We start from the raw sequence: 17,229 nt of genomic DNA, 5'->3' as shown, positions 1-17,229 counted from the left end.
TTTATTTTCCCTTGTGGCATAGTGGGTGACTGGCTAGCATTTCCTCCCCACAGTGCAGAGGTTCTGGGTTTAATACCAGCCAGCCTGCCTATGTGGTGTTTGCATGTTCTCCCTATGCCTGCCTGTGTTTTCTCTGGGCATTAAAGTTTTCTCTCACAAAGCAAAAACATGCATGACAGATCAATTGGTGAATCGAGATAAATGGTTGGAAAATGAAAGAGTAAATGAATATATTTCCATTTTTGGCCCATCTCTGCACTGAAAAAGCTCAGTGTTACATGATGTAAAAGCAAGTGATACTCATGCCAATCAGTAACGATTTCTTACATATCATTATTTTTTCAGATCACCTCCCTGAATCATAAATACTTTAAGAACCACCTTGAAGACAGTTTGTCTCTCGGGCGGCCACTCCTGATTGAGGATATAGGGGAGGAGTTGGACCCCGCCCTCGATAATATCCTTGAAAAAAACTTCATAAAGACTGGATCCACTTACAAGGTAATGGCTTCAAGTACTGGGATATCTAGCCGGACACTTTAGCCGTAAAGAGTGTTAGCAATAATGCCGTTATAAATGCCATTACATAATGGCGTTATTTTTTTTTTCAGTAACTGGGTAATCTAGCTAATTATTTTTTCCCATTGTTACTGTTACTGACAGTCAAAAGTGGTGCACTACTTTGAGTAAATTAATAAAACTACCAGTTGTAGTGAGTCAAAGAGAGAGAGAGAGAGGGATGGAGAAAGGCGGGAGTGAGAGAGCTAGAGAGATGGATTGCATAGTTATTTTATATTGTTTTACTGTTGACTTTAATGTGAACAAAATATTTGGCGTGCAGTTGCCTATTTCTACTTGACCAGTTGTCTCAGGTTATGAGAGTTTGATTTCTTTATTTTACCCTGCAGTGCTTAACACTCTCTATATCGTATAACTGTTTACTTTTGTTGTGTGAGTAGCATATGTATACTCTAGCAATTGTCTTACTAGAGATTGTGATTTCTTGTATCGAGCGAAACTCTCTTCATATTGATTTACAATTGTCTTTTGTTGTGAACAAAATACTTGAAGTGCAGTAGGCTATGTCTACTTGACCAGTTGTCTCAGGTTTTGAAAGTTTGATTGAATGTGTTAAACTCACTTTATATTGTTTACTGCTGATTGCCATTTTATTATATTGTTTACTGGTTGTTTTTGTCGCACTTCAAGTGTAGGATAGATCTGTTGCTGTTGAGGTGCAATAAAAATTACAAATTTATATAAGACAACTACAGTACCTGTCTGTTCTTCTCTATTCAAATGACTCAAATACTGCTCAGAAAATTTCATATTCCTTGACATACAAAAAAATATTTTTAAAGTAAAGGAAACAGTTACTTCCCTGGTAACTAGTTAGTTTTACTATCGAGTAATTCAGTTACTAACAGTGACTTTTGTAAAGTAACGTACCCAACGCTGGTTGTAAAATGTGCTCTTTTTTGGGTGCGGTCTTACAGCATTCAAAATGCTTTTGTCACTGTTAGTTTATTCATCGGGTCACCCAATGGTATCCAACACTACCCAAAGAAAGTTAAGAGCTTATCTACTCATCAGTCACAGAGCACAAGTGGCAACTTAAGGTATTGTATCTTTTTAAAGGATACTCAACACAGTAGTGGGAAAGATAGGGATGTAACTCACTCGACTTTTGGGTCATGGGATGATGGTGCAATTAACACCGTTTATGACATACGTCCTTCTTTACAGGTGAAAATTGGGGACAAGGAAGTAGATGTTATGAAGGGCTTCAGGTTGTATGTAACCACCAAGTTGCCAAACCCGGCTTACACTCCAGAGATCAGTGCCCGCACCTCCATCATTGACTTCACAGTCACAATGAGAGGACTGGAGGACCAGCTTCTTGGCCGAGTCATTCTCAAGGAAAAACAGGTATCTGCTTTTTTATAATTTAATTTTTTCTTTCCATTCGAAAATCATATTTCAAAATAATAATCACCATTTTTCAAATTAGCAAAAAATCTGCCAGCGGAATAAGTATTTTTGCTTAAAAATACAACTTACTTTTTAAGCAATGACATACGTGGATTTTTGCTCATTTCCTGTCAGACTGTCAGTGATGTGAACAGTGATGTGTCAGACTGTCTGTCACTGACGGACACCTGGGGGGTATTGCGTAAAACCAAGATAAGGGATATGTTTATTATCTTGGCTGAATTTAGTCTCAAGTTGGTGGTATGACATCAGGTTTGATTTAGCTGGGCTGAGTTACAATAGTGATTTATTTTCTATAGATATCCTCCAGACCATGCTAACAGTCGGGCCAAGATTATCCTCAGATATACATTGCCACTTCTTCTCCCAATCATGTGGAGAACTGATTGGTTTTATAGCTGCTTTTATAGCGTTTCCTTAACATATTGCATTATAAGTAATTATATTGTAGTAATGATAAGTAAGTATATTATTGCTTTTTTTGAGATTTAAAAAAATTACATAAAAACTTGTGAATATTGTATCAATGAAGTCTTTGACCGGGGTTTGCTCGTCAAAGAGAGAGAGGTTTGTTCTTTATGAGGACCAATGAAATACAACAGTGACGATAATTAAATGGATACAATTACAATTGTCGTAATTTATAACAACATTTTTGAAACAAACCTTGCTTATATGTAAAAGGTTTAAAAGAGGAAAGTTAGATAAAAAAGAAGGATGCAATGGCTGCGAATTGAACCCCAGCCCACGCGGCATGCACAAATTCTACTGCTGAACCACTAAATACACCACATCGAGTATGACAAATAGCATGTACTATTCTTTAGCCGGTACACAATTGTCTCCCAGGCATTGTCCCTTTCCTTTTGTAACCTTTTTTATATAATGTATTGCACATCTTTGTAAAACTTTGTGAAGAGCTTATGGTCGGCGGCCATAAAAGACTATGGGCGACACTTTTTCATGTTCCGATCCGTGATTCTGACATTGATGCTGGGGTCTATTTGAGGATGCCCTGAACACCCATTTATCACAAATATCTACAGCCGGCTTGTCAAAGCTACGCCATTTCACCCTGGCTTGGCAAACCTTCAACCGATTGAGCCAAAATGCGCCAGCCAGACAAAAGCGACCTCGCTCATTCAGTTTGACTGGGTTTCTTTATTCCGCGTTTGTACAACATTCCCTCGCTCTGTTGACAAACAATGCACTGATGGAATGCCAACCTCTGTCAATCCCTTCTAGCATATATGTGACAAAACACTGGTCAAAAAAAATTGACTTACACAATTTTCTAAATTGCACATGTGTGGTCATCATTCTTTGGTGCCCCTTCACAAATCTTCTACTATGCGTTAACAAAGTTTGATGCCACCAGGAACTGGAGAAAGAAAGGACAGACCTCCTCGAGGACGTTACATCCAACAAGCGCAAGATGAAGGAACTCGAAGACAGCCTCCTCTGCCGACTGACCAGCACACAGGTAAGGAGATAAGATCGATATGATTGTATATCCGACAGCTATTGCATCCTGAAATCACTGTATTCCACTGTATTTCGTAAGGTTGCTCAGTCAAATGTAAATTTTTAATACCCGTAGTCATGTGCCACTGCATCTTTACGCTTCCATTTCCTGACTTGCTCCCATGAATACTGTATTTCTATTTGCAGGGATCACTGGTGGATGATGAAAGCCTGATTGCCGTTCTTGCCAATACCAAGTGTACAGCTGAAGAGGTCAATCAGAAACTCCAGATTGCGGCTGACACAGAGGTTCAAATCAATGCTGCCAGGGAAGAGTATCGACCCGGTAGGTCACAGTAGAGGCGGCTTCCTCCGTTGCAATGTTTCCGCTGTCACCCAACGTGTTAAAGGCAGTTTTTGTCCACGTGTTGTCTCTACTCTTAAGGCCGGGAGAATCCTTTCTATACTGCTGAAGGGTCACCTAGGGGGCAGGTTCTGTCCTGCTGAAGAATTTAAAGCGCTGAATCAGTACGCTAGTACAGTGTTTCTTAACTAAAGTGCCGTGGCACATAAATGTGCTGTGACACATGTCTCATGTAGGGCAGGATGTTGTCATATTTACCATAAATTCCAGTTAACAGAGTGCACCTGAATCAAGTGTGCAAATATAAGAATATATGGTATAATATATATGGCAAATATAATAAGAACTCAAATAGAGAAATTGGCTGCAGAACGCCCAAAGCGCCATGTCCCCGCACACTTGACGTCAATTTCAGCTGTGTCGCTTTTACTTCTCCTCCGAGTTGTTTACATCATGTGTTTTCGTACTATTTAAGATGGCGATTACAAAGACGAGCACATATTTTCTAGCGCAAAAAGAAAATATGAATGAGGGCTGCAGCGAGTAAAATTTGAGCCCCATACTTCTAGGCAACGCCAGGGAAACTATATTGAGAACAGTGCTGGATTGTAACACAGACGTGGATGTCATCTTTTGGGGTTTTCCTTGCTGGACGTGGAAAAGAGCAGCTCGCAGTTTTCCTGAAAAATAAAATAAAATAAGCTGCACCGCATTAAGAGTCACTGTGATTAAAATGTTGCCAAAAAGTAGGAGCTTGTAGTCCGGAATTGATGTTAATACAGACGATGCGCTACTTACGAATGATATTCCGGACGATCATTAGTAAGTTGAATTTGTTCGTAAGTTGCTTCAGTGCTATATTTTGTATGTTTAAGGTTTAAGTATTTTTAAGGCTTGTATATGTAACCCGTATTGTTTTGTACTAAAAAATAAACATTTCATAAAATAATATGCTCCAAAAAAAAAAATAACGTTAAGTTTAACTTACTTTTGGGAGATGAGCTTCAAGAGTTAGGCGACTTCCTCCTCCGTGGTAAAAAGTGGCAGAAAAAAAGCGATCTCAACAGCATCGAGCTTTCTTATTTCACTTTTATTTCCAAAAAAACGGCTCGCCTCTTCTTTACACTTTACACCAACCATATTGAATAGATGCACGAGATATAAAACAATAAAAATGTAAAAGTTCTTACATTTCGAGGTGGATGCTAGGTGACCTCTCACAGTGCCACCACACGCCAGTAGCGACGGAAAGAAGCACTACAGTAATGTCCTCTACCCGGAAAAAGACGCACACAATACAAAATCTAACTTACAGCAACGTCCAGATATTTTTTCGACATCCCAAACTTTTTTTCGTATCTACCGTTTTTCGTAAGTTGAATGGTCGTAAGTAGGGGAGCGTCTGTATAACTTTTGACAACCAAATGCTAAATAATTGCAAATTAAGTGTGATTGTCGGGTATCAGTGCGGTCTTTCAGTGATAAGATATTGTTCCCATTATGAAGGTGGCAGCAGATTTATTTTCTCTGTAACTTTCTCCTCAATAGGTAGTATGGGTAAGTTGTTTTGGGGAAAAAAAAAAATTATTTAAGTTATACGTAAAAAAAAACATTTTTAACCAAACTATTCTTTTTCTTATTTGAGTGGAAATTGTCTTTGTACATTTTTTAAAACATCTTTACACATGGCATTACATGCAAAACATGTAATAAAATAATTGAAACAGAAAAATGCAATTTAAAAAAGGAATCTTAAGATAAATAAATAATATTTACAGGTTAGGTGTTATAGACTCACCTAAATTGTACACCAGAAAATATTTCAACAACTTTAGCAGCAACATTGTGCAAAAGTAAGAATAAATAACTGAAATATGAATAGTAAAACAGTTTTATTGCAAAGATAGAAGAAAGTTTACAGTGGTGTGTGGTTGCTTTCATTTACTTTGCTTTGTTTATTTTTACAATTTTGTGTCCTTGATTACAGCGGTGATGGTTCTTGGGAAGTTAGTCTTTGTTTTACGAAAACCTGTAGCGTCTTCCAGAGGTAGAGCAATTAGCTAATGCATTCCAAACCCTCCATGGCTCAGATATAAACACTGAAATAACAAAATAGTATACAGTGAGTACTACTTAGAGGGTATTTTTTACCATATTATTAAATAACATCATACATATTAAATTGAATTACTGTACCATTACTTTGACGTTAGATGAGCCAAAACAGTGGATTTATTGGTTGGATCCAGGGGGGGAGGAGACAGCCACCTCGTATTAAAACCATTTTTAAACCTTCAACTTGCGAAGATTGTCACGCAATTAAAAGACATTGGTGTCAATTTGTTGTTAATGATTGTCCCAATCATTGATTGGTTACGGCAATATTTCTTAGTGAAGGTAACAATGCCTGTGCCTTCTGTGTATTTCTTGATCAGAACAAGTTTTGTGTGTATGGTTATCACGTTTTTGATTCTCCCTTTAGCATCATAGCAAAACATGAATCCAGGATGTAGTGGTCTGACTGAAACATCTAAGATTGAGTTCCTCCTGTAATGATTAGGGTGTTTCTGTTTTCAGTGGCCACCAGGGGAAGCATTTTGTATTTCCTCATCACAGAAATGAGTGTTGTGAATGTCATGTATCAGACTTCCTTACGACAGTTCCTGGGACTTTTTGACCTTTCGCTGGCTAGGTGAGAAACCTCCATAATTCTGAATGATTCGAAAAAGAGCTCTTTGTAGTTTTCAAGTTTCTCTTTTTAAAGTATGGATCAAGTGCAACTTTCCTAGCTCAAAGGCGTGTTTCATTTGCAAACTCAATACTGGATTTGTTTTTTCGTTGCTATAAGCAATTCTGCACTATTTACAAGGCGCAGTAGTGGTGATGTATCAGCAAAATGAAAATGTGTCGTTTTTTTTTTCAAAATAGCAAAGTAATCATGAATAATGCAATTGTTATAATTTAGGTTGCTTCTAAAAATGACAAAATGGAAAGTGGAACTATTATTAAAACCCTCAAATTGCACTCACTCGCCCTTTTGTTCTCTCAACTTCCTCAGTTATACCTATTAAGAACTGGCTTTTGAATCACAGTTACGATGTCCTGTGTATCTATCTATCTATATCTATATCTCTCTCTCTCTCTCTATCTCTCTATCTATCTATCTATCTATCTATCTATCTATCTATCTATCTATCTATCTATCTATCTATCTATCTATCTCTATCTCTATCTCTATCTCTATCTCTATCTCTATCTATCTATCTCTATCTCTATCTATCTATCTCTATCTATATCTATCTATCTCTATCTCTATCTATCTCTATCTATCTCTATCTCTATCTCTATCTCTATCTCTATCTATCTATCTCTATCTATATCTATCTCTATCTATATCTATCTCTATCTATATATATCTATATATATCTATATATATCTATATATATATATATATATATATATATATATATATATATATATATATATATATATATATATAATGATTGCTGGGATGGGCTCCAGCACCCCCGCGACCCTACTGAGGATAAGCGGTGCAGCTAATGAGATGATGTATGTATGTATGTATGTATGTATATATATATGTATGTATGTGTATATATATATATATATGTATGTGTATATATATATATATATGTATGTGTATATATATATATATATGTATGTGTATATATATATATATATGTATGTGTATATATATATATATGTATGTGTATATATATATATATGTATGTGTATATATATGTATGTATGTATGTATGTATATATATATATGTATGTATGTATGTATGTATATTTTTATCTGTATGTATGTATATATATATGTATGTATATATATGTTTTGGCCCGCATAAATAATAATACATCATGAAAATAAAAACAGTTTAAGGTAGCAAGTCTAGACCTTCATATTACAACAAAATGCAAGCATTTTTAAAGAACTTTAAAGATCACATAATTTTTAACATGATTTTTCAAATAACAACGTGAAATATTTTTTTCAGGATTTAAACAAATTACAGGCAGGACTGACCAATGTTTTAAACATTAGACTTGGTGATGACAAAAACGTCTCTCCCTACAGCACTGGCAGAAACTTTAGCTTATTTTATCTGTGATTTTTTAGTTTTAAGATACTTTAAATAGTATTTCTAGTGAAATAAGAAAATATATCCGTAAAATAAGCATCAAAGTATTTTCGAGCAGATGGCAGATCATTTTTCTCAAAATGAGCAAAATTGTTATGCTAAATGTTGCTTATTTCAAGGATGTTTCTAAATTTCAGTCAAGAAACTATATTAAAAAAATGTAAATAAGAGAAAGTACACCAAAAATGAAACCTTTATTGCTATTGGGTTAAGATTATTTTTACTAGATATTTGGTTTTCCATCATTGAGGACGATAAAAAAATGTCCTAACAGTCACCTACGCTAAAATTATGTTTTATAAAATTGTAAAAACATAATTTGATCATTTATATCCTGAACATATTTGGAAATTCATTTATTGAAATAATTGATTAGTTGAAGATTAATGGATTAGTTGTTGTACATCCATAAATAGTCAGTTGCTAAGGAAAATGACCTAATAAATGTTTTCCCAAGACTCTCCTGTTACGAATAAAAGGAAAGTCTTTTTGCCATCTAGCCTGATATTTGCAATAATTTTTCCATTTTTACCTGGGTTTGCTTCTGCCATTTTGCTAATGAAGTCAAATGTACAGAATGACCTGACCACTTGAACATAGCAGTTGCGTTGAGGCAAGCTAGCCTGCATCAATGAACCGCTAACTCGGTGTATGCATAAACAAACGGAAGATAGAGACTGTACGTTTTCTAGGGTGTCTTATAGTGCAACATATGGAAGATTGAACCTGTAATTTCTACGGAGTCCTCAAAGTGCGATAATATATTTTTTTTCGGGAGGCCATCCGGAAATCGTGAGAAATTAATCTGGTGGCGAGAGACTGGAATCAAGCATTTAAATCGGGAGACTCCCGAAAAAATCAGGAGACTTAATAAGTATGCAAGAGACAACAAATGAATATTACAGTAGATTAAATAAAGTTGAAGAATATTTCAAATTCAACAAGATTCAAATATGACAGTGAGGTTTGTTTCTGGTAAGGTGGAGGCAGATTTACAAATAAATGTACCTTTATCGTATTTATCATTTGATTGGCAGTACAGCCCTGTGCCATGAGGCAGGAAAATTGGGTGCCTCACTCTGCATCTGCAGACGCTAGGCAAAGTAATACATTACATACTAATTGTAATCTATATATTCATTATATAACTTGGAAATTCAGCAATAATGACATGGCTCTGCCTCACCTGCCACCCGCGACTGCATATAGATAGATATCCATTTGGTGTCATAATCCATCAGCCTATGGAACTATGTTACAGGTCCTCCAAAAGTCCAATCACCAGCAAACGCATCGCAAACATCATCGAGTTCATGACCTTTAAGGTGTACAAGTACGCGGCGCGGGGATTGTACGAGAAGCACAAATTCCTGTTTACTCTGCTCTTGGCACTGAAGATGGACATGCAGTACAGCAGAGTCAAGCATGAAGAGTTTCTCACTCTTATTAAAGGTGAAATGCCGTTAAACGCTTGTCAAAATCTTGAAGTGGACCTATCATCATCTTGTCTTGAAGTTAAGAGAGTAAAAAATGTGACTTTTTTTCACAGTTTTTAAACGGTGTAGCAAAGAATCATAATCAAATTGTGAGCTTTGGAGAGACTCCAAGCCTAGCCATTTACTAGTTTGGCCCAAGTGAAAGGGTTTTTCCTACTATTTGGTACCTGTACCTAAATTAGTTTGGCACCCCGTCTATAGAAAAGTCAAAAACAATACAAAACGGACCCCCAGATGAGCTGTCACATTTTGTATCATTTAGATGCTACATGCTCTTTATAATTTATGACCTGCAGGGTTTTCTCCAGTGGTTTATAAGCCTGACGAGTCACCTTTTTATTCATTTTTTAATCAGTCCCCAACAGAATATCGACAGTAGTAATTCCCCCCTTCGACAAAAGCAGTAGTTTTCTATTATAAGCAAATTCATTAAAGGAACACAGTACATTATTATACTACTATATATTACTATATTTTGCAAAACAACCAAAAACTAGTTTCACAAAAGTCAAAGAAGATTACCAAGATTCAAAGTTACCAAACTGCACAATTTTCTTTTTATTTTTGTGCATAGCCTTTCGAAAGGTTTTGGGCTTTTAGGGATTAAAAAAATGCTAGTTCGTGTATTCTTTGCTTACTATTTATATCAATATATATTTTTTTAAATAAATGAATTCATTTTTTACCTCTAAGAAACGCTAAATATTAAAGAATGTCCCTTCAAGGCAGGGGTCAGGACGCTTTTTGAAAATGAGACCTACTTTTTGCTACTGATTGGCGCAACCATTTTCCTATTCATTTACAAAATAACAACTTATGTTAATACCATGTTGTTACTACAGTTTCACCAGGTTTTCTAATATTTAGAAGATGAATCAATCACTATAACATCATGTCAGTTATAAATCAAATTTACTAAAAAATCGAATTCACCCATCGCTAGGTGGCCACATGAAGACCGTTTCTTTAAAGTGTGTTTACGATTTAACTATTTCTGAGATAATCAATCTTGAAGACGGCATGTCTTGTCTTGGTTATCCTGAGCTGTGACATCATCAGAGAAACACCAGTAACCTAACGGCCATATTGTTTTATGTGTTAGTCGAAGAGGTTACGACTGTTTCAAGCGAAGTATTGGTAGTTTTTGCAAAGAATACTAACTATAATCTCAATTTAATGTTAGCCATTAAAATGTTCCATTCAGTGGCTGTCGTTAAATATTTTTCGTTACAAAACATTCCGCCGCTCAATGCAAAAAAGAAAATAAATATATAAATCAGTCATGGACAATTTCAAAGGCCAAAGCTTACACAGTCGGCATGCATGCTGATCCACCATCTGTCATTTCAGACCCGCTTAACTGTGACTCACTAAGAATTCATTTTGATTATAAGATATTATTTGATGTACTTTATCACGTTAGAAAAATAAGAAAAAAAGCCTCACCCTCAGGCAGTGGGCTGTTGTCTGAAATTAAAGGTTGCTATTGCAAGTGGTTTGGTGAGGCTTTCACTTGCTCAATTGATTTGATAACTTTCAGGAGGAGCCTCTTTGGACCTGAAAGCATGCCCCCCAAAACCTGCAAAATGGATACTTGACATGACCTGGCTTAATTTGGTGTCTCTCAGCAAACACAGGGAGTTTTCAGATGTCCTGGATCAGGTACATCAATGCATGCTTCTGCTTAACAATTTGTTTGAAAATGTGCTTAGAAGCAAGTGAAAGTCAAATGTCACTTCATGGACAAAAAGAGTGCCTCTCAAATGGGGTTGCGTGAGTGCATTCCAGGGGAACGTGAAACCACCTTTTTGACCTGCTGCCCTCAGGTAGGCACTACAGGGCCCTAAAACAAAGACTAACAGGCTCAGAGACGGTTTCCTCCTAATGGCTATGACCAGCCTAAACAAGAGCACAAGACAGAAACATACAGTTAATAGCCTTTTGAAAGAAAAATGGCTATTTGTATCTTGTTTATCATCTTATTTTAGAATTATGTTGCTGCTAAATGTAATTGCACTATTGTTCATTGTGCTGTTGTTATGATTCACTTACAAATTCATTTTATCCATTTATTTATTGATTTCAGGCAGTGACATTTTTTGTGTACAAATATAAATATAACTTCAATGCATAACAGAATGCCCCAAGGGGAGTGGGATGGAGAAAATATATTAACCCCACCCCTTATCCAATGCATACAAAACCTGGGGCAATTGTCCTGCAACCCCCATTGGACTGATATTCACAGCAGGTGCCAGACAAGCTACTGTAAATTAGACTTAATGACAACCTGTTCATCCATCCTTCCATTTCCTGCACTTATCCTCACTAGGGTCACAGAGGAGCTGGAGCCCATCCCAGCCATCTTTAGGCAGTGGTGGGCAGGGGACACCCTGAACTGGTTGCCATAGGGCACACAGAAACAAACAACAATCCACACTCTAAATTTGAAGTTCCCAATTAACCTGCCATGCATGTTTCTGGAATGTGGAAGGAGACTGAGTGCCCAGAAGAAACCCACGGAGGCACTGGGAGAAATTACAAACTCCACATGGGAACACACATATACGTTTTTTCTTAGAATAGAATCAATGGTAATCTTTCGTTTTGAAAAAAGTCCATGCAACGAGAAAAAAAATACTGGATGGTTAGACGTTCTGTTCACTTTCTATTACAATCACTAATTCTATTGTGTGCGGTTAAGGTGGGCGCCAAATCTGAATCCTTGGTCTCACTACCGTCCTCTGTCATGAGGCAAGAGAATTGCATACCTTACTTTGCATCTGCAGCGAATCAGTACAGTCATGCATTCATACTATATCATTATAATAACATTCATAATATATTGTGAACAATTGTGAAGTAGAGTGAGGAACACTGACTAAATATAATCAAATACAGTATATTTTATATTTATATATTTCTATTATGACAAGTGAGGCACAACCTCACCTGTGTCCTCTGGCTGCACATCACTGCCATGTACTATTAGCTAGATGACAAAATTTTGCCTATTTTAACTATATATTCATTTTTCTCCACACCAAAATATACAAATAAACATAAAGTGATCAAAAGTTTCTGTCAATGGTTTATATTTTTATAGCAGTATAAGTCACAGAGAAAAGGTTTATAACAACTACACCGGCCATGTCCAAAGTCTGGCCCGGGGGCCAGTTACGACATGATGATGATCAATTTTTTAATGGCCCATTGCCTCTGGCATCAGATTAATAGTATGTGGCAGTGATGTTGACACTAGTATAAGATAAATTTGTACCCCAAAAAATAAATAGATCATAATTTCATCAATTGAAGGCATAAGTACTTTGGCCAACTTGCACCTGGCTTACTGTGAGATTTTAGGCCCACCCCATTTCTGACATGGCAACTGTAAATAAAAAAGGAAAGTTGAGTGTATTTTTTTAACAAGATGCGAAACAACTGCGTCTGCCAAGATTTGCCAAGATAATGTGGCTGTTTTCAAAGAATATAGTATCAAGGGGCACTGCCAGATGAAACATCCTGACTACAAAATGCTAACTGGAAACTAATGCTGCAAAAGGTAGAAGCAACTGGAAGCTATTTTAAAGGCACAACAGCTCTTTATCACGAGACCCTGCGAGTCAAATGATAATGCTACAAAGGCGAGCTATGAGGTCGCGGCGCTGATTCCTGATCACTGCAAACCTTTCACAGAGGGTGAATTTATTGAAGACTCTTCAAAGAATGCCAAGATGAACAGTCAAGTCAAGTCAAGTCATGTTTATTTGTATAGCCCTTAATCACAAAGAGTCTCAAAGGGCTGCACAGACCACAGATGATTGCAAACCACAGACTATTATAACAACATCCCCTGATCTAAAACCTACACGAGGGCAAATAATACACATATATTGTCAACATAAAATATAGGTTATTCATATGCTATAGAATAGAAGTGTGTTTTAAGCTTAGATTTAAACATTTCCACCGAGTTTGCAGATCGAATCTCGGGGGTAAGAGCATTCCACGGCACCGGGGCCGAATGGAGAACGCTCTTGAACCTGTGGATCTCTTCTTGGCTCTTGGATCACTCGTAGACAAGCCTTTTCAGAGCGAAAGCTCCGGACCAGAAAATAGGCGGGAATTAAATCTGAAAGATATGAGGGCGCAAGTCCATGCATGATTTTCTATACTACCAACAGAACCTTAGTAGTCGGCTCTCCCACATTTTCAGTTTCCCAATACTGGCCCGCTTTTTAAAAAGTTTGGACAACCCTGCACTACACAGTAACACCCACACAACACACACAAATGCACTGACTGACATCCAGGAAGCTTTCATACGTAGTGAGAAAGTCAGTGCTCTGTAAAATGGACTTACTTCAGGGAAACTTCAATTAGTTTATAAAAGCATGTGCATGCACATACGCACACACACACACACACGCACAATCCACGTGCGCACTCCTGACTTGATAACCACGGAGCGGTGGATAAACAGTTCTTTATTTAATTAAATTAGGCCCCAAGATTGTGTCGTCTCTTAATTGCCTGAGAAGGATAAAGAATCCAACATTTTGCAAGATTTGCTTTCCTCCTACTTGAGCAAAACGCTGAGCAGGTTAAACTAAAATGAAGGTTATTTTCACTGTGTACTTGAAAAAGAGAAATGATTAACATTGATGACTAGAACCAGACAGTAAAATAAAATGTTCTTCATGTTCCCAAAGCACATTAGGGACAATTTGTGACAATTAATGACGTGTTTTAAGGAGTGTACCCGCAATAGATTTCCTGGTTCAAGCTGCACAATCAAACTTCTCTCTGTATTTTAGATGCTTAAATGCATTTGAGTTACTTTTTTTTCCTCAATGTATAACTTTAAGAATCTCCTCGTAGATAAATCGCAATGAGAAACAGTGGAAAATTTGGTTTGACAAGGAAGCACCAGAAGAAGAAAAGCTTCCAAACTCTTATGATCAAGCGCTGGACTGTTTTAGGAAGCTACTACTCATTCGATGCTGGTGCCCCGACAGAACCATCGCCCAGGTCAGAAATGACACCATTGTATGATTCATGTATGTTTATTTTTGTCATTTCGTGTGAGGAAAAATAATTTATGTGTGATAACTACATTTGTCTGAAAAAAATCAGCGGTACTGTAAACAAATGTGTAAATTTGTTCTAACCCCTTCGCAACAAAAGTGAGTACACCCTAAAGTGAAAGTTCCGAAGTGTATGGTCTGAGCACTTCAATCTCTGCAGCAATGCTGACAGCACTCCTACGCTTATCTTTCTTAGATAGCATACCTGTGCAAGTTTAATAAACTTCTTTGGACATCCAAAACAAGCCCTGTTGTGAATGCATTCTGATTTTTTTAAAAACTCTGGATTATCTTGGCCACTGTACTACAGCTCAATTTCAGGGTGTTCGCAATCATCTTGTAGACTTGGGCAATCCTATGTAGTGCCACAATTCATTTTTTAAGGTCCCCAGAGAGTTCCTTGCCATGGTGTGCCATTTGGGAGTTTCAATGACGAGTATGACAGAGTGTACTTCAAATTGAACTCACCTGCTCCCTATTCATACCTGAAACCCAGTAGGAGTAACAAGTCACATGCTATTTTGAAGGGAAAATGACAAGCAGTGCTTTGTTTGGACGCATAGGGGTGTGGTGTCTTTGGGGTGTACTCACTTTTGTTGCCAGGGGTTCAAGTTATTGATGGCTATATTTCAAAATTTCTTATAAGAAAAAAAAAACTCTGCCATATAAGCTTCACACAGACTTCTTTTTATTTTGCCAAAGCGATATTCCTCCAGTATTGTTCTCTCAAACAACAAATTGAAATACCTGCAGAAATGTGAGGTGTTTACTTACTTTTGTGACATACCGTATACTGTATTTTTATTTTACTTGACTTTTTTTGTAATAAGAATTTATTACGTTCTTACTTGTTTTTATTTATTTATTTCTATTTAAAAAAATCTGCAAAAGATGTGCAAGATTTTTAGTTTTTTGATATACATATTTTTTGAAGTGCAATCTAAAATAAGTTGTTAAATATACTGTACAACTATTCATTTAAGCTTTGCTATACATTTTTCAAATATTTTTTTCTAGAATTATAATAGGAACAATAAATAATATTAGCAAACATGATCACGCAGTGAAACAAAATGTTCCTTTACTACATGCTAACTTGTAGTTATTTATTTTAGTAAACAAAAATGATTAGAATCAGCGAAATATGTGCAAAATATCTCACTTTTTCGACATTTGTATTTTAGGGAGCGCAATCGGAGCAATTGGTATACAAAAGACATAAAATGTAATCTGCTGCCAGTTACTAATATGGATGAATGTTACAGTGAATCGGGGAATCACTGGAAGAAAGCCTTAATACTGGACAGTTGTTGTTTTTTTTGCTAAGAAAATAATTGAGCATATTCCTTTGTCATACCAGAAGTTTCACAGTACATTTTTTGAAAAACGTGGCCTTAGATAATGCTTACAACACAGTAAGTCTACAGATGTTTTCCAGGTTCCGCCACTAGACAGTCTGGATAAAGGAGACAGCTCATCATTTACAATAGCATTGCCCTAGGTCAAAGCTTTTAAACAAATGAGTATACTGTACGGTGTTTGTCTTGTGTAGTTTTTGAAGCAAATGGAGGTTTCCTTTTCTCCAGCTAGGCAGTTTTGTTGCATCATGTTTTTAAGCTTCAAGTGGAGGTTATGTTGCACTCACAAGCAGCAGTGCAGCTGATTCAAAGGAAAGGAAAGAAAGACCGGGAACTTTTTATTCAATTGACAGCCTTGCAGAAAGCACAGGAGGAAAAAAAAAACATCTAATTGCTTGTCCTGAATGATCATGCTTCATTCATCTGACAACCTGCAGGCTCGTAAATACATAATGGAGGCCATGGGGGAAAAATACACTGAGGGGGCCATTTTGGACCTGGAACAGACTTGGGAGGAATCCGACTCGCGTACGCCACTCATCTGTTTCCTGTCAATGGGTTCCGACCCGACAGACTCCATAATAGCTCTTGGAAAAAGACTCAAAGTCGAGACCCGATACGTCTCGATGGGACAAGGACAGGAGGTTCATGCCCGGAAACTTCTACAGCACAACATGGCAAATGTGAGAAAGTGATTAACATTGCACCTTTTCCACCAAAATATTTCCAGTGAGTCATTAACGTAAATAATTTCTGTCTTTAGGGTGGCTGGGCATTGCTCCAGAACTGCCACCTTGGCCTTGATTTCATGGACGAACTCATGGACATAATATCAGAGACGGACTTTGTCCATGATGGTTTCCGCTTGTGGATGACCACCGAGGTCCACAGGCAGTTTCCAATCACTCTTCTTCAAATGTCCATCAAGTTTACCAATGAGCCACCGCAGGGATTGAAGGCAGGACTCAAGAGGACCTATGGAGGTACGGTAGAATTAAGACGATTTTTTTGATTACAATAATGAACACTCTACAAATAGTTGGTGTAGCGCAATCGATGGTATCGAGTTAAACCGCCAAAGGAGGCCAAGACCTGAGGGGATGTGTTCTTGAAACTAACTTGTTTTTCCATATGGTGAAGGTGTCAACAATACAATACAGTGTTTAGAGAGCATGTGCCAATATGTTCTTGGAAATTAAGTTTATTAACTTTGCATCCATCCGAATTGATGCAACTACTAATTTGAACATCGACTAAACACTTTTAGCAACTCAGGGCATCTCACATTTGACATCCAAC

General features: G+C 37.0%; 1 protein-coding gene across 2 annotated transcripts in view; it reads left to right on the top strand.

Annotated features, from left to right (window-relative positions):
- The window catches only part of dnah5 (dynein, axonemal, heavy chain 5), a 159,252-nt gene that overhangs the window by 118,528 nt on the left and 23,495 nt on the right, over positions 1 to 17,229 (top strand). Inside the window, exons 72-81 of one of the 2 annotated variants that reach the window (XM_088326195.1) lie at positions 346 to 501; positions 1,747 to 1,929; positions 3,371 to 3,475; positions 3,664 to 3,802; positions 6,398 to 6,512; positions 9,248 to 9,438; positions 11,023 to 11,144; positions 14,367 to 14,516; positions 16,368 to 16,613; positions 16,694 to 16,913. In XM_088326195.1, the coding sequence (XP_088182321.1) occupies positions 346 to 501; positions 1,747 to 1,929; positions 3,371 to 3,475; positions 3,664 to 3,802; positions 6,398 to 6,512; positions 9,248 to 9,438; positions 11,023 to 11,144; positions 14,367 to 14,516; positions 16,368 to 16,613; positions 16,694 to 16,913 (1,627 nt within the window). Of the gene's footprint in view, positions 1 to 345; positions 502 to 1,701; positions 1,930 to 3,370; positions 3,476 to 3,663; positions 3,803 to 6,397; positions 6,513 to 9,247; positions 9,439 to 11,022; positions 11,145 to 14,366; positions 14,517 to 16,367; positions 16,614 to 16,693; positions 16,914 to 17,229 lie in introns of both variants that reach the window. The other variant, XM_088326196.1, reaches the window with a different exon arrangement.

The sequence above is a fragment of the Urocampus carinirostris genome, chromosome 2 (genome assembly GCF_059441175.1).
Source record: "Urocampus carinirostris isolate Australia breed hairy pipefish chromosome 2, RoL_Ucar_1.0, whole genome shotgun sequence".
In the NCBI taxonomy this organism is placed as follows: domain Eukaryota; kingdom Metazoa; phylum Chordata; class Actinopteri; order Syngnathiformes; family Syngnathidae; genus Urocampus; species Urocampus carinirostris.
The sequence above is the reverse complement of the archived record's forward strand: the minus strand, read 5'-3'. Positions and strand labels throughout refer to the sequence as shown.